At 38.9% G+C, this 26,237-nt stretch overlaps 3 protein-coding genes across 12 annotated transcripts; 2 read left to right on the forward strand and 1 right to left on the reverse strand.

Annotated features, from left to right (window-relative positions):
- Positions 1-3,974: 3,974 nt before the first annotated feature.
- On the forward strand, positions 3,975-4,960 carry LOC143878136 (uncharacterized). Its single transcript, XM_077380448.1, has 2 exons — positions 3,975-3,992; positions 4,433-4,960. The coding sequence occupies exons 1-2, from the start codon at positions 3,975-3,977 to the stop codon at positions 4,958-4,960; spliced, it is 546 nt and encodes a 181-aa protein (XP_077236563.1).
- A 1,618-nt stretch (positions 4,961-6,578) lies between these two features.
- Positions 6,579-24,739, forward strand: LOC143879301 (RNA-binding motif protein 25-like). 10 transcript variants are annotated; one of them, XR_013251194.1, is made up of 10 exons: positions 6,579-7,216; positions 8,551-8,807; positions 8,928-9,080; positions 13,704-14,133; positions 14,291-14,965; positions 15,056-15,663; positions 16,958-17,216; positions 18,530-18,788; positions 20,102-20,360; positions 22,773-24,739. XR_013251194.1 is itself a non-coding variant. In XM_077381625.1 (8 exons), exons 1-7 carry the CDS (start codon positions 6,712-6,714, stop codon positions 17,207-17,209), a joined length of 2,880 nt encoding a protein of 959 aa, XP_077237740.1. In that variant the 5' UTR covers positions 6,579-6,711; the 3' UTR covers positions 17,210-17,216; positions 18,530-19,007. The 10 variants fall into 10 exon arrangements, 8 of the variants coding, with proteins under 8 accessions (XP_077237740.1, XP_077237739.1, XP_077237746.1 ...); XR_013251193.1 differs by lacking the exon at positions 22,773-24,739 and having other exon boundaries at positions 20,102-20,579; XM_077381625.1 differs by lacking the exons at positions 20,102-20,360; positions 22,773-24,739 and having other exon boundaries at positions 18,530-19,007.
- Positions 23,859-26,218, reverse strand: LOC143879303 (transcription factor MYB16-like). Its single transcript, XM_077381632.1, has 3 exons — positions 25,918-26,218; positions 25,674-25,803; positions 23,859-24,579 (listed from the first exon to the last, which is right to left on the reverse strand). The coding sequence occupies exons 1-3, from the start codon at positions 26,048-26,050 to the stop codon at positions 24,168-24,170; spliced, it is 675 nt and encodes a 224-aa protein (XP_077237747.1). The 5' UTR covers positions 26,051-26,218; the 3' UTR covers positions 23,859-24,167.
- Positions 26,219-26,237: the final 19 nt, after the last annotated feature.

Consider the following 26,237-nt stretch of genomic DNA (forward strand, 5'->3'; position numbering starts at 1 on the left):
CTTGTCTTTTGTTTTTTTAATTGGCTGCTGAGAACAGCTTTTTGGGAATTGTAATAGCCTTTGGCAGCTTTATTAATAATAATTTTTTAAATTGCTTCTTGCCGTTTGCATGACAGGACACCGACATTTATTCGCATAGGAAAACTAGGAGCACTGATATGGATGAAGCATGATGCGTGTAGGTCATTTGCAGAGTGCTCACGATCCAGGAGTGAATACCGCATTGCTGCTTGTTCTTTTATGTTTGGAACTACAGACAAAGAAAACCCTTTTTCAGTTAGCATATGTATGGAGATTCTAAATGCAATGGAAGTGTCAGATGAGGTGTTCCTAAAGGGTACAAAGATGTTTAAAGATGCGGTGGATAGGGAGATTTTCATTGCGACTCCACCAGAGAGGAAGTTTTTGCTTCTGAAGCAGCAACCTTAGGCTGAGGCGTTCGTTGTTATTTTGGAAGGTGTTTGTTTGTTGATGCTTTTAAAACATTGTGGTTTGATAGCCAAAGATTCTATTATGGGTTGCAATTTTATTTGATTGTGGTTTGAATATTTTTTGTTATCTTATTATGGTTAGTACGATTAACCTATTTGAATGTTGTTTGACTATTGTATTTTATATGATTAGGATGAACCATACTTAAATGTTGTTTGACTATTGTATTCTATATGATTACGGTTCTTATGTGAACTATATTTGAATGTGGTTTTTATTTACTATGGACTCTAATATAGTTTGCCTATACTTCCTATGATGAACTATATTTGACTATGGTTTATATAGAGAATCGTCATGACTTACTTTTATGGTGACTATTGATTTTTTTTTTTTAACTAACTCAAATGGGATTTACAACTCAAATAGAATTTAACATTGTGATAGTTGAGCACCATCAGTGTATCCTTGGGGTGAATCTTCTTGGAGGCCTTTGATTGATACTTCATCTTCTACCAGTCTCTGTCTCCCAGCCTTCTTCTCCTATAATCTCTTTCAAAATCGTCATTTCTCTGTCTTCTGTCCCCATTTCTCTACTTATTAGGGGGGAGAGAGAGAGTTTTATCAGTACTTACTTTCCTAATATGACTAGGACATGGTTCTTAACTTGCTTTTCTTAGTATGACTTGTTGGAGGGGGGGGGGAGATGGTAATTCCGCATTTCCGCCCCTTTCTATTCTACTCCCCCGTGCTACTACATGGTGGCCCGGTGACCCTCTCCTTCTCTCATCTTTGTCATCTCTATCTTCATCTTTCTTCTCTCTCTCTCTAGAGAGAGAGAGGGCCTCACATGCATAAACTTGTAGCTGAGGGAGAGGGTGAAGAGATGAGGAAAAGGAAAGAAGAAAGCCGTTTGCTACCTATAGTAAGTGTAACACTGTAACAGGGCGGCCACATAATACAAAGGGGAGGATTTATCAGCTCCCTTTCGCAAAAAAACAAAGCAGTGATAAATTCACCCCCTCGAAAGAAGAATACACCACATTGTTGAAGAAGAATACACCCCCTTTTAAGACAAACGGGGGGTGTATTCTTCTTTCAAGGGGTGAATTTATTACCGTCCAAAATAAGAATATAGGAGGGTTATAGGAGTTGTTACATGGTGCCCGACCGTCAAGTCCCTACGTCAAAAGTATAAAAAACTGGTAAAAAAAAATCAGGGTCTGTTAGGAGCTTAGCTGTAATTCAAAGGAAAAAATCTGCAAGAACAATAGGAACGGCTAAAGAAGAAGGAGAAAAAGATGAAGTAATAACCGGTATTCTTGAAAGAGAATTTATATGGTGCCCGACCGTCAAAATCAGACGGGCTAGGTGGCAAACCACCTGGCCCTTGGATTTTGAGTGTTTTGACCAGATCAAAATCCAAGGGCCAGGTGGTTTGTCACCTAGCCCTTGAGATTTTGACGGTCGGGCACCATATAAAAACTCGACTTGAAAAGCAAAACTACATAACTGGTTTCGAGGCAACAGAACCTCTCATTACAAGAAAAGCAATTTCCTCTGATTATACATGTTTTTCTACCCCCTTTGTTTACATTACTTATAGCCTATGTAAAAGCCTATCTCTGTCTAACTAACTTCTTCAACTTCCTAAGGCTCTGATTGGTTGCAAAAAGTAGGGAAGACGGCTGAGCATTTCTAGGAATATGAAATACCAAATGTTGTTTGGTTGTCATTTTTTAGCTCAAATCCCATTGGACTTCTAGATATGGAAGAGACATAATTATTAGCTTTTGGCTTAGGTGGCGCCTATGTGACGGGATTGTCCCCTCCCCTACTTTTCCAATGTCAAACCTTGTTTTTGGTAAAATTTAGAGGGGAGAAGAGTAGAATATGAAATGCCATGTGTAATCATTACTTTTTTCTCTCTTTCTCTCTCTTCTACTATTTATTTTGTTAATGACACCCCTCCATTCTCGCACATGCTTTGACATCTAACCAAACACACTACCAAAATTCCCCAAAATTCCCTCTAATCTTCTCAGACAAGTCTACACATATCCCACCCTTGTCACCTCCTTGTTGACTACTACTTCCACTAAAATCTCATCTAACCAAACAGAACCTAACTGATTCTATTACGACTCATTCTTTACATCTATTCTTTAAGCCTCGCTGGCACTTCTCTCCTTCTACTCTACTGCTGACTCTTCTTACTGGCTGTGAATCTGCATGACTAGTTACAGGGTCACAAATTTTGGTAATGTTTTGAAATTTTGAGCAGTTTTTCCACATTTTTATCCGAGTCAAACGCTTAACTCAATGTGAGTCATAAGTCATCTCGATGTGGATAGCTAAAATACTTGAAATAATTTTAAAAAAATGATAATTTCAAAAATCCAATAGGACTAAAATATCGTTAAAAATAGAAAATTAAAAAATATCATGAATTATTGAAAAATTACAAAAATTGTGAGAGCCTGACTTGTCTGAATTTTTTCTGCATATAATGTACATTGTCTAGGCTCACATATAAAATTTTTAGCTCAAGCCATAAGTTCACAAAATTATTGTAAACCCAATGCATTTACATATTCATCGACAAATAAAGTCTCCTTCTGTTGGGTGTGCATAAGTTGAGTCCTACGTTACATTTTTGAATGGCAAAGAATTATTTTAATAAAGAATGAAACAGCGGAAGCAACCGGCGATCGAGTAGATAAAAAACAAGTCAAGCCACCTTTTTAAAAAAAAAGTCAAGCCCCAAAGAAAAAATAACAAAAAGCCAAACCAAGACCCTTCATGGGTCAGAAATCGAAGATTTCCAATGAAGACCTAGAAGCTCCCTCCTGGCTAGCCTATCAGCCTCACTATTAGATGACCTTCTCATGTGATAAAAGGGGATAGAGGATCCTGCCACTCGATCCAAAACCTCGTCAATGCAGTGTGCAAAACGGCAAGGATGGGAGAGAGTACCCTTCAACCATTTTATCACATTTAGAGTGTCACTTTCCACTACACCCTGATCTTGCATGCTCGGCGCAATCAACATGATTCTTTGAAGCACACCTTTGATCTCCACTTCATTAAGACAAGAAAAAGCCCATATCATTAATTGTACCATCATGATCACACAAAAGTCTACCTACTGGCCCAAATGAGTGGGCTCTTCGGCATAAAGTCACGGGTTTGCTCCCCGGAGAGTCGGAGACAAGTGTTCGAATCCCACGCAGATTTACCTTGATGCACGAGGATTGTGGCCCACTGCGTGCATCCGAATGGGAATAGTCCTACTCCCGAAGGGGTTGGGGACACCCTGCATCATAAAAAAAAAAAGAAGTCTACCTACTCCATCAGCCCTGGGTTCCGAAATTTGAGCCATCAAAATTCAACTTGAAATGTCCACGGCTAAGAGGATCCCATGCCAGAACAGTGATCGGCCTCCGCTCATTGCTGTTGCATACCTCAGACTATCCACACTATATAAGTCATATAAGTCATATGCTGAGACAAATCAGAAGTTGGGTTCCCTAACCTAAGAGATGACCAAGGCTGAAAAGGTAATGGAGTGTCTTCATTAGTCGTACGATACATTACTTTTGAAGAAAATTCTTACCATACTTATAAGAGCTGAGATTGTTTTATAAAAGGCATGGATCTAGAGAAGAGATAGAAGAGAACGGGAGAGATAACAACGATGCAGAGGCAAATTATGTGTTGCCTGTGCATGCATAGTACTGAGCCGAAAAGGGCTGTGACTATAGACGTGATGTTTGCGTGAGCCCAAGCTATGGTTTTTAATTTTATTTTTTCTTTTCTACTTTATAATTCAAAATTACTAGTTTAAACTTCTTGATGACTTTTTAGTGTTACTGACTTTGGTCCATTAATTTGATTGATTGCTTAGTAATGGGTGAGATTAGTAGATTCATTATGGAAAACCTAATGACCTTTAACATCTCTATGATAATACTCTATATTTTTTTTAAATCATATGCAGATTATTAAACTTTTGCTTCGCAACACTAGAGTGGACGTAAATGCCTTGAATGTGTACGGATCCACGGCCTTGGATGTTTTGTTAGAGAGTTCAGACAAATCAAGTGTCGATGCAAGAACCAAACGAAGGCTTCGATCCGCTGGAGGTAAAAGATCCAAAGATATTAATCGAAAGATCGCTCTTGCGTTGGGGTGCTTTGGAGAGAGCAAAAGGAAGAAACAACTTAAGAAAGAGGATGATTGGTTGAACGACGCAGGAAACACGTTAATGGTGGTGGCAATACTAATTGCAACGGTGACATACCAAACTGGACTAAGCCCGCCGGGTGGGGTCTGGCAGGGTGAATTCAACAATGTGACAACAATTTCGAGCAATATATCTGATTACAATATATCTAATTACAGTGGTCTGGCAATCTTGGGTATTAAAGATAAAGCCGCTTACTCTTATTTCATTATTTACAATACAATGGGTTTTGCAGCATCTCTGAGCATAATCCTACTGCTGATAAGCGGATTCCCTATTTGAAGATGGGTTTCTAGGATCACTTTGATGGTGATTTTGTGGGTTGCTATCACTTCAATGGTGATGACTTACACAGTGGGAGTACTCAACACATCTCCATGGATAAATGCTAGAAATTTTGTTTCTTTTTCGTGGATAAATACTGGAAATCCTCTTTCTTTTCCATGCCTCACAGTGGTGGCGTTATTGCTGGTGATGGGCCTACTTCTGGTAGGCCCAGTTGTCCGTTGGGAATAATTAGAAAGAAAGAAGAGTGTCGTCCAACTGATCACAGAAACTTGTTGGATGTTTAGATGGGCTTATTGGAGATATAATCATATGCTACTCTCCCTCTGCCTCCTCTTTCTTATTATTTATTTTTCTTATTATGAATGTTCTAGTCTTCATATTATTATGAAAAGATTCAACATATCCTAAGGCCATGTTTCTATTGTATGACTTTTCTGGAAAATTTTGGAAAAGAAAAACTTTTTAAGAAATTCCTGCTTTTCATTGATTACACATGAAAAAGAAAAAGAAAAAGTAACTCTAACCATTGCAGTTCGAGTTTTATATAGTGGGACCTTGGATTTTTAACGAGATCCCTGGAATTTTTAATAAGACCCCTCTAAATAAGCCATGACCGTATCATTTATATATCTCCAAATCTCGAAAATACAAAAAATAAATGCCTCAGAAAAAAAAAATTCTACAATAAATGTTTTTCTTGCAATCCAAGCGGGCATAATTGTTTGATTCATTACACTGAAAAATATAGACTCGGATTAGTTTTGGCTCATTAGATGCATCATATATTTGTTAAGCGGTTCAGGCATACACTTCATAAATTATAATCCCCTCCTACCAAGTATCTAAGAATTTCGGCGACACCAACAATTCTAAAGTTGTAATGAAGAAGTATGGCGGATCAAAGTTACTGAGATGTTTTATTAAATAAAACGGGAATTAACAAAAGACAACCAAGCCAAGTCCTCAACTCTTCAATTCTCAAATCTATGCTACCCAACAATGCTTGGTTCCCGATTCCTTGGACCTCATTGATTCGCCGTCAAATTCCATCTCCATGAGTCTAAAATGCATATAGCTTAATTTTAATAAAATACGTAGCGATAAAATAATACTTATAAAGTTTTAAACAATTAAAGAGTATATTCATAAAATTGTATAATGAAATGAGATTTAGGTATGTCCACAGGTTTTTGTTTGTCTGGATCCGATCGGAAATAATTTCAGGTGATGGGGGATCCGAAATGTGCCCCTCCATCATGGTAATGTGTCTACATCCTGGTTAAGCTCTGATTTAGATGGTCCATCAGGCCATCTGGGTCCGTTGACACCCCTACATCTCAGTGAAGTGGTTGGCAGGTTTTGGCATCTCAGGCAAGCCAGTTTCTGGTTGGACTGTGTTACGTTTATTTCTCCGAGCAAAGCCCTTCGCATAGTGATAGCTATCATATCTGGGAACCATTTCAAGGGAGTGTAGATATAAATTCCCCAAAATATCCAATATCTAACCCCGTTGCAGTTTTCTTAGAAAAGTGGGATTTTTTAAATTATTTTATACATTTTCCATGAAAAATTGTTTCCAAGATAATATTTCCCAGCATATAAACAGCCCCCAAGGAACAGTCGGCATAATTGCTAAACCTCGTATCAAGGAAGGATTCAAGTTGTTCAATCAGCAAGCAGCAATACCTAGTTTCATCCATCCTCTTCTTTTCTTCCCCATCTTTCTCCAAATCAGCCCCCGATTAATGGCAGTCTCTCCCTCTCCCCCTGCAACCCTAACCCTAGAAACCAAACCCGAAAACACAGACCCCCCTTCATCAATTGAACAAGATCCTTCTATACCTTCACCACCACCATCAGCATCAGCTCCTTCAGAAAACCCTAACCCTTACCCTAATTCAAATCCTGCTCTCATATCTCCACCACCTCCTTCAATCCAATCCTTCTCCCCATCTCCGATCGCCGCACCTACAGCCATTCCTCCATCTGCCCCGTCCTTCAGACCCGTCGCCCCACAATTCTCCACTTTTTCAAACCCTAACCCTAATTTCCAGAACCCTAATCCTAATTACCAGAACAATAATCTGCAACCCCCCGGTGTTGTGACCGGAGCTAGAGCTGTCTCCGTGTCCGTATCGCCCTTGCGCCCCGCTGGTATTTACCATTTTGCCCCTGGGCAACTACCCAATGCCGCCACGAGTCCTTACCCGCAACCACCCAACGGATACGCTACTATGCTGGCTCCTCCTGGTGGGTTTTCCTTAAATTATGCGTGTTCTATGGATGATTTGATTTTGTTTGTATCTTTTCATAGCTTGCCATTTTCATTTTGTGGGTTTTTTATTAAGAAATTGGAAACTTGGGTGATGGATTATTCATAGATATTCCATGCTAATTTAGTTTTTAGTTTTGTAATTAATGTAATTCTAGTTCTGTGGAAAGGATTTTCATATTGCTTCTTTAATGTAGACATATCTAATTGCCAACAAAACTAAAATTGAAGAAAATTGTCTTGTATGTTGAGAAATTCATGCCAATTTGAGTCTTTGGTGCATAGTCATAATGCGATAGTATGAGGGAACGAGTTTTGGTTGCTACGAGTGTGGAGAGAATGTGAAAAAAATACTGTTGGTTAGTTAAGGATGGATTTGGTATCCCGTCTCGTTAGATCATGGATTGATGGTATTGTTTCCTCTTGCAGTTCTTTAAAGACCCTCACTTCAACATCTATGTTGGTATGCATAAGTTCTCTGATTTTTCGTGATTTTGTTAGACAAGAACTATTATAGAGTACTCAGTGTGGTCTTTAACTTCAGATTAGCCTCAGGACATTGCAAAACTCGAAGTTATTCTCAACATGCTGATGACTTCGGTAGTATTTAAATCTTCTTTTCTTAATTTTGGATGTTCTTTTTTTCCTTTTATTTTTAGTTGGCTACCTTTTGTTGATTTAAGAATGCTTCTCTTGTTGGCCTTCATGGTTCTTGATTTACACGACGGCAGATCATGTTTACCAAGTGAGTTCTGATTGCGCTTGTGTTCCAAGGTATTATGATTTCCTTTGTTCTTATAACCTGTGTCTTTTTCCCTTCTTTTGTGGTTTCCTTTCTTTGTTCTTTTTGATTGTTATGCATGCAATGGATTGTTTAACTTTTAATAGTTCTAAAGATAATTGAACATCCATAGTGCACTGTTGTGTCATTGATTCCCATGGCGTCAGCAAGACGCTGCAAGTCTCATGAGTACTCAATATCACAATATAATGCCTGGGCTAACCTCTGAAGCTTGTGTTCAAGAATATAGCTAAGGTAAGCCGACTTTACACATATGTATAGTTTACAAATTGGATGCTATATTTCTTCATGTGATGCATGTCCCTTCAGGTAATCTGTTCAGCTGGTGATAGTTGCCATTCCTGTGCTGCACATCTCTAATATGCTTGTATTTTGTGGTAACAACGTTTAATCATTCTTATCTATATTTTCTTCCTTACATCAATATATATTTAGTGGAAAGGGCTATATCATGTTTGATTTCTAAGCCTGGTCTGACAAGTATGCAAAGAGGTTGTTGTCTTTCTGCAGGCATTCCTCTTTATCCTGCTCCATACACAGCTATGGTTCGCCCTGGCTTTCCCCCTCGTCTGCCACCTGCAATTGGTCCGATTCCACCACTATCTCGGCCTCCTGTTCCTGGGATCCGTGGAGTTCCTCCCATCGCAAGTCCTGTGATCAGGCCATTAGTTCCTATTGTTCCACCAACAGAGAAGCCACAGACCACAGTGTATGTTGGAAAAATAGCCCCAACCGTGGAAAATGATTTTCTGCTCTCTATCCTTCGGGTAGGTTTCTGTTCTGTTAGATTGATTAGCTTTGATACTTCTTCACATTTGTTATTTATGAGCAAATTTGAGCCTATTTATTCTGGGCATGCTATAATGATGTCTCTACTCTTTGTGAAGCTTTGTGGACCGGTTAAGAGTTGGAAACGTGCTCAAGATCCCACCGATGGCTCTCCAAGAGGCTTTGGTTTTTGTGAATTTGAGTCTGCTGAAGGAGTGCTCCGTGCTTTGCGCTTGCTAAGTAAATTTAATGTTGATGGACAAGAACTGGTGGTATGCTTGCATTCATATTATTTTTCTTCTTTTTTCATTTCATATTTGAGTAATCTCTTCATAGACTGGTGGTATGCGTGCATTCATATTACTTTTGTTCATTTTTCATTTCATATTTGAGTATTCTCTTCATAGTTCACGCTTCAAGTTTTTGTTGTTTGATTCATGCTAAGAATTGCTGCTACACAATAAGAATTTGAAGCTTTAATTGGGACCATTTGATTGGACTGATTTACCTGCTGACAAGCTGCAGACATCTTCTTTTTTCTTTTTCTTTTTTGAACTGGAATCTTCCTCTTTTCTTTCCCAAGCATAAATAACAATGTGTACTGTCTCTGATGGATAACCATGTGTGTTATACACTTCGATGAAAGTTTTACTTTGGGCATGTATTTCCATTTAATCAAAGTAATACATTTGACAATTTATTTTTAAAGTTAGTATGGACAACTTTTGTGTCTGGTAGATGCTTGAGATATGTCGAATAAAGAAATTGTAGAGTATGTACTCCATCTCCTGATATTGTTAACTTACCAACTTCTCCAAAAGCTTAAGTTGTTGGAGAAGGGCTGTATTTAATCTTTTATACTTTAACACTCCCCCTCACGTGCGGCACACTTGGCAAACACGTGGCACATGTGGTCCCACATTGACCATTGCATGTGGATTTTTTTTTTGACATCGGAGAGGTTTGAACTCGAGACCTTTGGCTCTGATACCAAGTTAACTTACCTACCTCTCCAACAACTTAAGCTTTTGGAGAAGTTGGCAAGTTGACAGATATCGAGTGAACAACCACTAAGGAAGAGGGAACTCCCCTTCAGGTGATCTGATGTCATGAATCGAGTTCCCTTCAATCTAGACGTGGCATAAGTCCATTCTTCCAATAGAATTTGTTCATGTAGAAAAACCAAGAAATACTTTCTCAACACGGATCGAACACGATGTGCAGCAAAACGTCAAGAAATGATGCAAAGAAAACAATCACACAAGAAGCACAAGATTTTACACGGTTCAGCACTGCCTACGTCCACCGGGGAGAGGAGGGGGCAAATTTTCACTATTTCAGTCTAGGGTTACAGTTACAAACTCTCTTCTTCTTGGCCAAGAAACGTAAAAAAAAAAAAAAAAAAAAAAAAAAAAAAAAAAAAAAAACCCTCATGCCGCAGCCCTAACATTTGGCTTATATATCAATGCCACTACGTGGAGAAATTTTCTGAAATACCTTAAGAGAAAACCCAAAACTTAGCTCAACCCGCGTGTGCGTCGTGCACATTAGTCCGTCAGTGTCCTGTATAATGCCAGAATACAAGACATCTGCACAACAGTTCATTCCACAGCACCAAAACCTTAGCCTCGATCGTTGTCTATATTCCCTTTTGGCACAACAAAGGATTTCATTCCCCTTGCTCACTTAAAACATTCTTCGGGCGATGGCTAGACTCAAGGAAGGCCGTCCCAAGTGTCTCTAGGTCTCAACAGGGGATTAAATCTGATGAGACTCAATCCAGTCCACTCATAACTTTAGCATCTATACTTAATCCAAAGAATGTTATATGGCTGCCCTCTCTTGCAGCTCTGGAATGAGACTGTAATCATGTTCTTGAGACTAGCAAAGACACCAAGAATACACTTACTCTGGTTGTACATGAGTTAAAGAAATAATGGGTTCTTCATATCACAATTCCTTGATTTCTAACCATGTACCAGCCAATGCATGTGGTGGAGTTTTGTTCTCCTAATATCCAAGAACATTATAGTGTTGTAGACTGGAATTGCCAAGTTGATTGAGTAAAGAGAGGTAGGCACAGACCAAAAACAACTTGGGTAGAAACAGTGAGGAAAGACTTGATGGCTAGGAACATAACAGAGAACATGACCTTGGATATGAGAGAATGGTTGAAAATGATCCATGTAGACAAACCCAACTAGTGTCAGGATTAGACTTAGTCAATTTGAGCCGGATAGATCCTTTCACCTTCTTCATGTAAATTTTATAAAGGATTCATTAACAGACCCCAACTAGTTTGGGACAAAGGCTTAGTTGAGTTGAGTTGAGACTCGAATTACCTGATGATCTAACATAAAAATATCTAGCTCGACTCTGTAACCAAAACCTAGGTGTCATACCCACCACGATATGTGATCAAGATGTCCCATATCATGATGAAGAGCCATAACTTTTGTGTGGCTACACCGGACAAACCCTTTTAGGGCTAGACAACTTGATCATAAAAAATCCCTGAAGTAAATAGAAATTCGGTTGTCATTACCCTATGATTCAATGTGCTCCTTAAAATTGGAAGATAATGAAGGGCCAAGGAACCCTTTTGGCTACCCTCACCACAAAGACATAATCTTAGCTAAAATTCTGAAAGGTGTTCTACTCATAGAAGCAGGAAACGCCTAGGGTAGGTGGGAAACGGGTAAGAGACGCTTTTTGGAAAATGGTGAAACGCCTATGAAACGTTTGTGAAACGCGTTTCCCATTTCTTGGAAACGCGTTTCACTTCCATGGAAACATGTTTCTTGGAATTTTAATACTTTTAAAGGGTATATTTAAACCCCCTTTAGTTTTATGTGAACAACCCTATCTAGTTTAAAGATAAATACACTAAAGAGGGCTGTCCTTATCAATATATGCGTTACCATCACATTTATGTGTTTCACTAGCATTTCCTTTAGGTTTCCCTTGCGTTTCCCAAGGTGTTTCCCGTTTCTCGTTTCCCCTTTGATTTTTTTCACGCGTTTCACGTTTCCGTTTCACGTACCGTTTCCTGTTTCCGTTTCCCGAACTGGCAACTATGGTTCTACTGCCTGTCCCACATTATTCACCTCGCTATCAAAGGTGTAAAATGTTCATTATGCTTCTCACATTTTGCTATGAGAATTAAGGTGTAGGTTACCATTTCAGCATTCTTATCCTTCCGGATCATTTGTTGAGATGTAAGTTGAAGGTGCTCTATCCTTTTATCTCCATTCCATCCAACATCTGGTCCGAACTCCACATTCTAGTCTACTAGATGTGCTGTATTGATACCACTTCTGCTCCATCGGTAGTTTCTCAATCTTCTCAGGCTATCCACTATGGTTGTATTTAGTCAAATAGGTGAGTGTATCACGTAAAGTAAACTGGCAAATTGGACAGTGTTGCCCCAGTCAAAGTTATCTTACCAAGAATAGGTGACTGTATCCACTATTGTTGCAGATAGTCGAATAGGTAACTGTGTGGTAAAATGGCAAATTGGATGGTGTTGCTCCAGTCAAATTTATCTTACCTTGAAGCGAGAAATAAAGTCCCTTCTATACTTCCTGATAAGATTATATGTTCTTTACCACCAGGTCCTGCTCGAGCTGGGAATTCACAATTCAGTATCATAAGACCCGGCTATTTTAGAGAAACCAATGAGCTCTGCATACAATTCAGGTTCTCGTGGGCCAAGGATTCCCTTCAATAATTATATTGTCTCGTTATCTCAATCATGATGAAGCTGACATGCCCCTATTTAGCCTGCCATAGGTAACGGCGTCAATAAAAATCATGTCATATCATGGACATATTGGAAGAGAGAGATATAATTCAACTGCAATGGTCCGCCCTTCTCATCCAATCAAACTGCAAACCATACTCCCCTAGGATTCGGGGGCAATAGGTTCCACCAAAGAGTAAATGACAAAAGATAGAGTTCGTCACTCCCTTGCTGCAATCTTTCAGATATGTCGAGGTAACTACATCCTCATCATCAACATGATACTTGTTTCCCCTTCTGTTATGGCTGAAGGACATAAATCTTGCTTTCTATTTTATCTCCACTTTATTATTATGACTTTCGTCGCATGTATTGAAAGTGTAGAGTGGATAGTATTGATAAGATAGTGTTCATACTAAAAGTTTGAATCCTGACTAACTCTATTCATGCCAAAAGGTAGTTGTCTGTCAAATTCTGTATTGGACTACGGACACAAAACAGGAAGTTAATGGTAGAAACCAGTGTTTAAAAACACGGATGTGACATGGAACGCGGCCAAGAAAAATCCTTGTCGACTCGGTGCGGACATGGCCAAGAATGCAGTTGACGCGGTCATAACTCGGGAGAGTCAAAGGAGTTTTTATTGACTCTGTGGGGCAAAACGCAGAATGCAGATGTGGTGCAACGTGGAACGCAGCCTAAGAAAAATCCTTGTCGACTCAGGCGAGTTTCTTGTCGTGTCAACGAGTTTTTAAACACTGGTAGAATCGGAGATAATCATCTTGGGCAATTCCGATTCTACTAATAGAGTTACAAAAGTAATAAAAAATATTGATCATGTCTAAGCTAAAATACGTGTGTCATGGACGAGTTGGCATCTTCAATGATGCAGCTGACCTGGCCCTGATCTACTGTTTGGGTACTCGAATTATTATTGACGTTTTGTATGCCATTATTTGACATTGGTAGATAACGGTGTGCGTAAAAAATTCGCTCATTGAGAACATTATTTTTCATATGAATCTATCACACAAAGCCTTTCAGTTAACTACAACTCGGTTGTATTCCTACTTTATCTTTCATGTACCATCTTAAATTAATTATCGTTGCGAATTTTCTTTACATTTTCTGGATTAATCTTATACTTTGACAGCTAAACGTTAACCAAGCAACAAGGGAATACCTAGAGCGTTATGTTGAGAAAAAAACTGAAAGAGAAAAGAAACTCAAGGAAAGCGAAGCTGAAGGTGATGAAAAAGAGCATGAAAGTGCCCCAGGTGTTGAAAAGCTCGATCCCACGAAGCCTTCAGTGGAGGGCTCAAAAACTGTTGAGGATGAATCAGTGAATAAAGAAACTCAAGATGCTGCCCAGAAATTTGGTATTGTGACAGATGAAGATCGAGAGGCAGACAGAGATGCTTTGGAAAAGCTTACTAATATGATGGAAGAGAGGTTAAAGACCAAGCCCCTACCCCCTCCACCGCCACCTGTTCAACATCCTAGTGATGGTTCTGCCAAGTCAAATTCTGAAGTGCCTACAAAATCAAGGGATGTAGATTCTGATGTGGATATCATGAAAAGTGGTGAGTCTTACTGATATTAGAAAGTTCATTTCTTTGTGCCATATTGTCTTAAGTTTTTTTTTTTGAATGGTGATACAGTCTTAAGTTCGTTGCCTTCTTTATTATAATTATGATTATGATTTTGACTTCCAATCATGCGTGGTTTTTGTTGTCGCAGATGCGGCTGAAGATAAAAATGACGATGAAACAACGAGTGAAAGCAAGGCCGCTGCTGAGCATGATAGACATGAAACAAGCTCGTCTAGTAGAAGGTATGATAGGAGAAGTAGAGAGAGGAATAGGGAGCGGGATTTGAAACGGGGGAAAGAAAGGGAACTAGAAAGATATGAGAGAGAACGGGAGAGAGAGAGGGTGAGGAGGGAGAGGGAGCAAGAGATAAAAATCCGAGAGGCTGAACGTTTATATAGGGAACGTGTTAAGGAATGGGAATCTAGAGAGAGAGAGAAAGAGTATCTGCGACTGCATGAGAAAGAGAGGGAGAAGGAAAAGGAACGGGAAAGGTGGAGGGAGATCATGGATCAGGAAGACGACAGTGATGATGATGATACAAGAAAGCGGAGGCGTAGGAGTAGCGGATTTCAAGAGTGGAGGAAAAAGAGGCAGCGGGAGAAGGAAGATGACTTGGCCGACCAATTAAGAGAAGACAAAGAAATTGCCGAGGCCAAGAGGAAGGCGGATGAAGAGCAAGAGCGGCGACAGCATGATGATTCCATGTTTGTGCCGAATGGGAGTGAAAAACTCATGACCCCAGAAGAGGAAATTAAGGTTGAGGGTAGAGAAAATGTTGTAGACCAGTTTTATGAGAGCGATTCTGGTCATACTAATCATGCTGGTAAGTTTATCATGCCTTATTTTTCATCCTTGAATGATAATCTTTCTTGTCCCCCCTTGAAATAGGCTTGGATTTATTTTTCCTCTACAGATGATGGAATCCTAAGGAGTGGCACTGGCGATGAACTAAGCATTGGTTTGATCGCTGGATCAGATATGAGGCAGGATAGTGCTCCTGCTCGAAAGCTAGGGTTTGGTCTTGTAGGTTCAGGAAAACGAACTACTGTCCTGTCTGTTTTTCACGAAGAGGATGATGAGGATGCAGAGAAGGAGAAAAAGATGAGACCTCTAGTGCCTATCGATTACTCCACCGAGGAATTACAGGCGGTCCAATCTACTGTTTTTGGAACACCGCCAAATCTTGTGGCAGCCGCAGAATTTGCTAAGCGCATCTCCAATATTAACCCCAAAGAAGAGAGATCTGAAATGGGAAGGGAAAGAAATAGGCGATCTAATGACAGACTGAGCCAGAGAGAACGAGACCGAAATGAAGTGGGGAGTAACCTTGCTAGAGATGAAAACCGAGAGAAAGTGCATGATAAGATTCTTGACCGAGACAGGGATCGGGAACATGGAGCAGATAAGCAGAAGACACATGGAAACAAGAAGCTTTTGGATGCAAAACAGTTAATTGATATGATACCTAAGACTAAGGAAGAGTTGTTTTCGTATGACATTAACTGGGCCGTATATGACAAGGTGAGGCTTTCTGCACTTCGACCTTTTCTCTTTCTCAATGCGTTCAATTTCTTTATATGCAAATTTGAATGAATTATTGAATGTTAAACAAGTCCTTTCTTCATCCTATGTCAAACAACTTACTATAATCTATGGAGCAGACACATGGGTATAACTGAGAGTTTTGGTGATTATTTGGAGGGGAAGTTCGGATTTGTTGTTGGCATTCTTTTGAATCTAACTTGTCAATTCTTGATTTCCATTTCCTTCTCTTTGAATCTGACTTGTCAATTCTTTCCCAAATGATATGATACTCTTTAATGTTCCAGGCTTGTTTGAGAAACAATACACACCCACGCACAAATCAAAAGGAAGTAAATGAGAAACAACACAAAAGAAAATAAATGGAAAGATTTTTAGAAAGCATGCAGGAGAAGGTTGATGGTTCTCACTGCTGTAGAACTAGTGTGAAAAAGGGTTGCCAGAATATGTTGTCTAGCACTGGTTTTGGGTCTTTTGGAATAAAGGATTTTTTTTAAAGAGATGATTTCTTGCGTCCCCCCACACACACACACAAATAATGCGTCCCCATTTTAATGTGAATTGTGGGCAGGCTTTTAACGCTTTTTGACGTTAAATCACGTTAAAAGTGGGGCGCATTATCCTACTGAGGGGGGGGGGGGGGGGGGCGCGGAATCATCGCCCTTTTTTTAATAGTGAAATTTATTGAAGAGGAGCCAAGCCCAATGACTGAGGTTGTCAATAACAATATATCAAAAAAGAAAAGATAAATACAAAGGATAGTAAAACAGGACAAGGACAGTCAGATGGGCTGATCAAGTTGTATGATTGACTCCCTAGTGATTCCATAGAGCATTTGCATCGGAATTGGCTCATGGCAAAATGTGGATGAACTCTCCACTGTTCTGGATCTCCTCTATGGTATCCAAAAATCTCAATGGGTGTTGGGCAGGATTGGGCTATTCCAGCTGGAAGAGCTATATGCTCTGTTAAGGCGGTACCTCCACAGTTTTCCCCAAATATGTACTGGAACATCAGATTATGTTTTTATGTTCCATCTTCCAATCTGTAAAGGAACATTCTGGTGTTCTGGCTGGAATAAAAACAAATCGTCTACCTAGCTTTTTGAAATCTCACCATTGGGCAGAGGCATGGCTTTTGAACCTCTAAAACATCTCTTAAGTTACATCTCATAGAGATTAGACTACGTTGTAATGTTTTCATGTGTATGATAGCAAGGATGTGTTTATGGTGATTATGTTTACAATTTAGTGTGCAATATGAAATTTCACAGCATGAGCTACATGAGAGAATGAGACCGTGGATTTCAAAGAAGATAACAGAGTTTCTTGGAGAGGAAGAAGCAACGTTGGTGGACTATATTGTTTCGAGTACCAAGGAGCATGTGCGCGCATCACAAATGCTGGAACTTCTTCAGTCCATCTTGGATGATGAAGCTGAGATGTTTGTACTGAAGATGTGGAGGATGCTCATTTTTGAAATAAAGAAAGTGGAGGCAGGCCTCTCTTTGAAGCCTAAGGCTTGACAGCCAGGTATGTTTTGTTTTTCCAAGTCAAAACTTTGTCTCGTTTACGTCATGGGTATAATCCCCTTTGTCAATTCTCTCTGTCATTGTACTAGAGGATGGGCTGAAAAAAGTGCTTTTTCTTTATGTGACATGCATTATAGATGCATTATTTTTTTTCTCGATTGTTTAGATTTTTAAATTTGTATTAGACAATTTTTAGCAATCAAATACCCCTTTCTGTTTCCGATGAGAAATTATATGGTGCCCGGCCGTGACCTCAAGTGTGGGCGGTACCACCCTTGATTTTTGATCTGACAGCAGACCACTTTTTAAGTCTGCTGTTGGATCAGACATCAAGGGTGATACCGTTTCCGATTATCCAAAAAGGTTCCCGAGACATTTTTGTTTTCCTCCTGTTGGTGGTGGGACTCCGTAAACTCCACTTCCACATACAGGAGATAGGAGTCTATTTCCTCTCAATGCTGGGACGTACAACTTTTACTGTCTTCTGTGCATGGAAGTATAGCGCTCATGTCAATTTGTCTTGTCTTTGCAACTGTTGATCATTTTATTTTGGTCTGTTAAATGATCCAAAATAAGTGCTTCAGTTTACTTCTGAGAGTCCTGATATATGGAATGATAAGTTGATAACCACTTTGAATCATTTAATTGAAGGTTGTGCATTATGGCAATGCATGATCAGTTATTGTGATTATTATGCCATGATTATGGCGATATTCAAGGCATCCAGATGCATACATGGAGTTTTATTGGATGATTTGATGGTTCAAGATATTATGACTTGCAAAGAGATGAAATGTTCTCCCCGCCCTTTTCTTTTGATTATGGCGATATTCAATCAAGTTGTATGATTGACTCCCTAGTGATTCCATAGAGCATTTGCATCGGAATTGGCTCATGGCAAAATGTGGATGAACTCTCCACTGTTCTGGATCTCCTCTATGGTATCCAAAAATCTCAATGGGTGTTGGGCAGGATTGGGCTATTCCAGCTGGAAGAGCTATATGCTCTGTTAAGGCGGTACCTCCACAGTTTTCCCCAAATATGTACTGGAACATCAGATTATGTTTTTATGTTCCATCTTCCAATCTGTAAAGGAACATTCTGGTGTTCTGGCTGGAATAAAAACAAATCGTCTACCTAGCTTTTTGAAATCTCACCATTGGGCAGAGGCATGGCTTTTGAACCTCTAAAACATCTCTTAAGTTACATCTCATAGAGATTAGACTACGTTGTAATGTTTTCATGTGTATGATAGCAAGGATGTGTTTATGGTGATTATGTTTACAATTTAGTGTGCAATATGAAATTTCACAGCATGAGCTACATGAGAGAATGAGACCGTGGATTTCAAAGAAGATAACAGAGTTTCTTGGAGAGGAAGAAGCAACGTTGGTGGACTATATTGTTTCGAGTACCAAGGAGCATGTGCGCGCATCACAAATGCTGGAACTTCTTCAGTCCATCTTGGATGATGAAGCTGAGATGTTTGTACTGAAGATGTGGAGGATGCTCATTTTTGAAATAAAGAAAGTGGAGGCAGGCCTCTCTTTGAAGCCTAAGGCTTGACAGCCAGGTATGTTTTGTTTTTCCAAGTCAAAACTTTGTCTCGTTTACGTCATGGGTATAATCCCCTTTGTCAATTCTCTCTGTCATTGTACTAGAGGATGGGCTGAAAAAAGTGCTTTTTCTTTATGTGACATGCATTATAGATGCATTATTTTTTTTCTCGATTGTTTAGATTTTTAAATTTGTATTAGACAATTTTTAGCAATCAAATACCCCTTTCTGTTTCCGATGAGAAATTATATGGTGCCCGGCCGTGACCTCAAGTGTGGGCGGTACCACCCTTGATTTTTGATCTGACAGCAGACCACTTTTTAAGTCTGCTGTTGGATCAGACATCAAGGGTGATACCGTTTCCGATTATCCAAAAAGGTTCCCGAGACATTTTTGTTTTCCTCCTGTTGGTGGTGGGACTCCGTAAACTCCACTTCCACATACAGGAGATAGGAGTCTATTTCCTCTCAATGCTGGGACGTACAACTTTTACTGTCTTCTGTGCATGGAAGTATAGCGCTCATGTCAATTTGTCTTGTCTTTGCAACTGTTGATCATTTTATTTTGGTCTGTTAAATGATCCAAAATAAGTGCTTCAGTTTACTTCTGAGAGTCCTGATATATGGAATGATAAGTTGATAACCACTTTGAATCATTTAATTGAAGGTTGTGCATTATGGCAATGCATGATCAGTTATTGTGATTATTATGCCATGATTATGGCGATATTCAAGGCATCCAGATGCATACATGGAGTTTTATTGGATGATTTGATGGTTCAAGATATTATGACTTGCAAAGAGATGAAATGTTCTCCCCGCCCTTTTCTTTTGATTATGGCGATATTCAATCAAGTTGTATGATTGACTCCCTAGTGATTCCATAGAGCATTTGCATCGGAATTGGCTCATGGCAAAATGTGGATGAACTCTCCACTGTTCTGGATCTCCTCTATGGTATCCAAAAATCTCAATGGGTGTTGGGCAGGATTGGGCTATTCCAGCTGGAAGAGCTATATGCTCTGTTAAGGCGGTACCTCCACAGTTTTCCCCAAATATGTACTGGAACATCAGATTATGTTTTTATGTTCCATCTTCCAATCTGTAAAGGAACATTCTGGTGTTCTGGCTGGAATAAAAACAAATCGTCTACCTAGCTTTTTGAAATCTCACCATTGGGCAGAGGCATGGCTTTTGAACCTCTAAAACATCTCTTAAGTTACATCTCATAGAGATTAGACTACGTTGTAATGTTTTCATGTGTATGATAGCAAGGATGTGTTTATGGTGATTATGTTTACAATTTAGTGTGCAATATGAAATTTCACAGCATGAGCTACATGAGAGAATGAGACCGTGGATTTCAAAGAAGATAACAGAGTTTCTTGGAGAGGAAGAAGCAACGTTGGTGGACTATATTGTTTCGAGTACCAAGGAGCATGTGCGCGCATCACAAATGCTGGAACTTCTTCAGTCCATCTTGGATGATGAAGCTGAGATGTTTGTACTGAAGATGTGGAGGATGCTCATTTTTGAAATAAAGAAAGTGGAGGCAGGCCTCTCTTTGAAGCCTAAGGCTTGACAGCCAGGTATGTTTTGTTTTTCCAAGTCAAAACTTTGTCTCGTTTACGTCATGGGTATAATCCCCTTTGTCAATTCTCTCTGTCATTGTACTAGAGGATGGGCTGAAAAAAGTGCTTTTTCTTTATGTGACATGCATTATAGATGCATTATTTTTTTTCTCGATTGTTTAGATTTTTAAATTTGTATTAGACAATTTTTAGCAATCAAATACCCCTTTCTGTTTCCGATGAGAAATTATATGGTGCCCGGCCGTGACCTCAAGTGTGGGCGGTACCACCCTTGATTTTTGATCTGACAGCAGACCACTTTTTAAGTCTGCTGTTGGATCAGACATCAAGGGTGATACCGTTTCCGATTATCCAAAAAGGTTCCCGAGACATTTTTGTTTTCCTCCTGTTGGTGGTGGGACTCCGTAAACTCCACTTCCACATACAGGAGATAGGAGTCTATTTCCTCTCAATGCTGGGACGTACAACTTTTACTGTCTTCTGTGCATGGAAGTATAGCGCTCATGTCAATTTGTCTTGTCTTTGCAACTGTTGATCATTTTATTTTGGTCTGTTAAATGATCCAAAATAAGTGCTTCAGTTTACTTCTGAGAGTCCTGATATATGGAATGATAAGTTGATAACCACTTTGAATCATTTAATTGAAGGTTGTGCATTATGGCAATGCATGATCAGTTATTGTGATTATTATGCCATGATTATGGCGATATTCAAGGCATCCAGATGCATACATGGAGTTTTATTGGATGATTTGATGGTTCAAGATATTATGACTTGCAAAGAGATGAAATGTTCTCCCCGCCCTTTTCTTTTGAACAGTGTGAATTGCTACCTTACTAGGCTATTTAGTATTTACTAATTAATTTTGACTTGTGATGCTTGACAGACAGGCCTTTCGTGCAAAACTCCATACCTGAATAATGTGATTTGGCCTTGTTTTGATAATTTACATTGTACTCTTGACTACTAATTTAAATTTGTCTGCTTTCTAGGGCTGCATCTTCTGGTGCTTGATTTACTACGTTGTTGATTGAAACCTTAAAATTGTGGACTTTCAAACATTCCAGTCACGTGATGCATGCAAGTAGGTTGCACTTGGAGTGGCTTCATGATTATGCAGTTTTTTGCATCCATCTCCATATGTTTTTTACTTTGTTATTTGTTCCATCCACATCAATATCCCAAATTTTACCATTCAAAAGAAATAATAATAATCAATATCCCAAATTATTCCCTCTTTAAATATTTCCTATCGTGGATTTCAATTGAAGATTGAGCTTATACGGAATCACCATCCTTCTCTGGTTGTTGCTCGTTGTTTGTTATTTTTGTTCATTGTATTTTTGTTATTCAATCAATTCATTGTTTGAATACCCTTAGGGCCTGTTTGGATACCTCATATTTTGGATTTGGATTTGGATTTGGAATTGAGTTTTGAATACAAAATGAATAGATCCGCCAGCTCATGCTGAGGGAGACAGAGAGAGAAGGGCGTACTTCCTACTAGAGGGGAGAGGTTGAGGAGCAAAGAGGGTGAAGAAAACCGTCAGATCTGTGGATTTCCAGTTACTTATTTCCACAGCATATTTTTCTATTTTTTTTCACTGTCAGTCACTGATTTAGAAATCCAAGGATTTGATCCGGATCCAAATCACAACACATAAAGGGCTGCAAATGTGAGAAATCCAAATCAAAATCTTCTCGGCATCCAAACGGACCCTTAATGTCTTGACATGGGCTAGAACTGTCTTGCACCCTAAGTTCGGTGATAATTGGTTCGTATGCCTATTTATTCAGTGTTTTTCTCTACTCTTAGCCATTAAATTCCTCTTTTTAATTGGTGTAAGCCACCTTAAGTTTTTCCTTTGATCATCTTGACATAGTTCAGCCTTCTTATATAAGATGTTGTGGGGTTGGACAATCTTTCTTGTGCGATTATTTTGAGGAAAATTCAAAAAGTAGATCTTTTATGAGTTATAACATGAATTTATATGAGAAGAAGATACCTATATGTTCTTCATTAAAAGCCAATCATATTAATTGCTTCTCATACACGATTATATGGATTAAACATCTCACACTCGGAAAGATCCTCTGTTTCTTCGTATCATTCGTACCTGTTCACCACTAGCATTTCACTGCTTCCTTGTTGCCTGTTTGTTGATTTTATATTGCATTTTTTTTTTTGAATGGTAATTTTATATTGCATTTAGCAGCTAACTTAGTGTCAAAGTCTAGTATCATGTCCCACTTTTACTTTTCTCGCCAGTCATGCTCTAATATAATAAGATATACCTCTATTTTTGTGGATTATCTATCTGATCTTCAGCTGGGGATGAATTTTTTGCATGAAATATTTTCGTTCTTTAGTTTAAATCAGTTCTAAACATTGGAGGATTGGACTGCTAGTGAGCAGCACAACCAGGTTATCACTATTTGTCGAGGCTAGTGGTCATCCAAGTACCCAGAGGCTTTATCATTACTTCAGTGGTTTCCTTCAGCTACAACAGAGTACTGTCACAAACTAAGAAAATTTTGCCCACGTCCTCCACCTAACCTCTCTACTTTGTGCTAGTGGTTGATAAGAACTCTCTAGAATTTTGGGGTGAATTATTTTTTCCTTAATTTTTTTCCTGGATCCAAACACACTTTTTTTTTTGAACTTTTTATATAAACCTGGTCATGTGTAATTGTGTTATGTTTGCTTTACTTTGCAAAGTTATAAGAAACTGTTTCGATAATTAGCTGGACCCCTTCAAAAGTCACCCAAGTGGCGAGGTTTAGGATTGTTCCATGCAAAAAATTCTTGGTGGATGACCCATCCATTATAGGGCTCAGTGATGGTCTCTCTCAATCACCAAACTGCTAAACCAAATGTTTTCCGGCAATATTTCTACAAGGATAACTTCTTTATCTCTTGTTTCTCTACTCTCACCATCAAATTCCAACAAGTAGAAGAGCACCACTCACCACTCTTCTTCGGCTGCATAATAGGGCTCAACTTATGGAATTAAGAAAGACACCTTTCTACTTTTTTCAGAATTAATGGTTTTTATACATTATCTCTAATATTTCATCATTTCATATTAAATGAAAAAAAAAAAAAAAAAAGATATCACGCCTTTTTTTCCTGGCTACCCTTGCAATCTAGTTACAATGTGGAATTTCCACACTTGCCCTAGATAATTTTCTTTTTCTTTTTTCACCTTCAATTGTCACTGGCAGGGTAAATTTACATGAAAGATCAGAAAGTAATAAAAGGAGTGTAGATTCATAGGGGCATCCTTGAAATCTTGGCCATTGAATTGGTATCTCCCTAGTGACCAATTGATAGATTAAATTCCCCTCTCGGGGATTTAGGCCAGGGGGATGGTTGGCTAAAGAGCCCCTCCCGCTGTCTCTCCAAAGACGAACCCCCTGATGTGTTTCATAAGATCTGGCTCGGTCATCCCTGTTGTCTGATTATGATAAGATCAAGCTTTATTTGAATTAATATCCATATCAATCCAATCATTAAAAAACTATCCATGTCAATCCATCATAGAGATTGTTCTCTGAGTATCAATACATAAACCAAACAAGCATAATTCAAAAAAAGAAACCTACAATTCCACATCTATAGATAGGTAGTAAAATTTATCGAGACAGTGTGAGTCATGTAATCCTCACGCAAAGTAAAGCAAGGAACAGTGAAATTAACCTACAACCTGAGTATTATTACTTCAAATGAGTGTGGTTGGATCCACGGCTTCAACCTTCTCTAACATGTTTCCCCAATTCTTACATTTCTGATTTCCCTTTGTCTCAAATAGTTGCTCTTCCTTCATCCCAAGTTGCGGGCTTCTTCACGTCAAGACCTTCAACCATGCGCCCTCTAAAAAGTCCATGTTCATTTTCAAACAAGTTTAGAGAACCATCTGGACAATACTGGGCCCTTAAGTCAAGTCCATGATAACAATCTCTGATTTGAAGTGGCAGGATTTGATCTTGGCAGGAGATTTCGACTTCAAGCCTCGAGCGGTCCCACTCAGTGACCTGGTTAAGGAGACTCAAGTAGGAGAAGTTGTTGGATGGGCTGTTTGTTTCTCCACGGATGGGCTTATGAGTTACCGGATCGATTCCCAGGCCCAGTAGCCGTTTCTTCAGATGGGTGTTCCAGTGGTTCTTGATCTCATTATCAGTTCTGCCGGGCAGGCGAGCAGCTATAGCAGACCATCTGTTATAATAATTATCCAACGTTAATCAAATTTTAATTTTTTTCTGGTTGTGTTCACTTAAAAATATAATTAAAAATTGCTTGAAAAACATACCAAGGAAACAAACTTATTTAAAGTGTGCGACGAGAAACTATATATCTAAGACAGTAAATTTTATTTCATCTTGTAATATGTATGTTGTGTGCAGAGTTACAAAATATATGTACTTATTCTTTTTGGGATTTGCTAGCCTCCATCGCAGGCATTTCGCGGATAGGCTATTGCATGTGAGAGCAGCCACCTCGTGAATGAAGACAAAATCTGCTGAAAAGTGAGCCTGTGTGTGGCTGCTCTCACATGCAAAATGCCATTCGCGAAATGCCTTTTGTGATGGACGCTAGCAAATCTATATTTTTTAAAGAGTCATAAAAAACCATGGAAGAATGGTTAAGCATATGTTATCACTGGATTAGCGATTAGGATGCAGAGTTCCGTTTTCACTGCAATGTCTTTTTCAATATTTTTAAGTTTCTCATGAAATTTACAAAGTAATATATATGAGAAATCGATGAATTATTCGTAAAATCTGTGTTTAATTCAGAAAATTTGGGTTTACTTAATACAATTTGTATTTAATTCGAGGAATATAATAAATTTTCGAATATTTGGGAATATCGATGTTTAAAATGGGACATAAAAAATCAGAATTTTTTCAAAAAAAATTCAATAATCTGTAGAATTTTGTAAATATGGTTGTGTGTACCTAATGATATCTTTTACTCCCTTGTTTTGATAATAGCACTCCATAATTATTCACCACTATATCTGATTGGTTGCTGAGAGATCTGAAAACTGTTTATCTTCTCTATAGCATCTTGGAAATCACAAGACTTAAAAGCTGATTAGAGAAGTACAAAATAACTATTTTTGTTCCCTCATGAAAAATGGTATACTATTTTGTGTGAGCACAATGAAGAAAATCACATGGAAAAGCATTTTATTGTGAATATATCTGTGATTTGTACAAGTGTTTTAATTTTCTTCTGATTAGGATACCAAATCCAAACCAAACCCATTAACAAAAAAGTTGAATTTCAAAGGGAGAGAGCTCTACTTGTTTCCTAGAGCTGAATGCAAGCTGATAATGGCGGCCTCCTCTTCAAAGGAGAACTGCCCACGCTTAATATCCGGCCTCAAATAGTTCGTCCACCGCAGACGGCAACTCTTCCCGCATCTTAGCAAGCCTGTAACAATGAAAAAAAGCAAAGATATACTGTCAAAATATTCAGCTTTTCTTCCATATTATCAATCTCAACGAAAGAGAAAGAACAAATAAAAGTTTGTGGGTCTATTTTTATCTGCTTTTTGAGGCAAGACTCTCCAACTTCCATGGCCGTTCTTGCTTATAAAATCGATGAGAATTCGATCTTCTTCCGATGTCCATGGCCCCTTTTTAAGGCCAATTTTATGACAGCATGGGGTTCTTGCCATGGAACCTTCACTTCTCTATACTTCTTCTCCAAGAAGTGATTTTTTTGCTCGATACTCGTCTTCTCGGATGAGTGTGGTGTGGTGTGGTGTGGTGCTCCTTTTGCATTTGTGGGATTTTCAAGTCAAAGGGAACCCCACCACTCTACTAACTACATTATCCTTGTGATTTCATTAATGTAGCAGTGTC

This window comes from Tasmannia lanceolata, unplaced genomic scaffold, assembly GCF_043159265.1.
Source record: "Tasmannia lanceolata isolate RefF3 unplaced genomic scaffold, GAP_Taslan_0.1 ptg000006l, whole genome shotgun sequence".
Taxonomy (NCBI): Eukaryota; Viridiplantae; Streptophyta; class Magnoliopsida; order Canellales; family Winteraceae; genus Tasmannia; species Tasmannia lanceolata.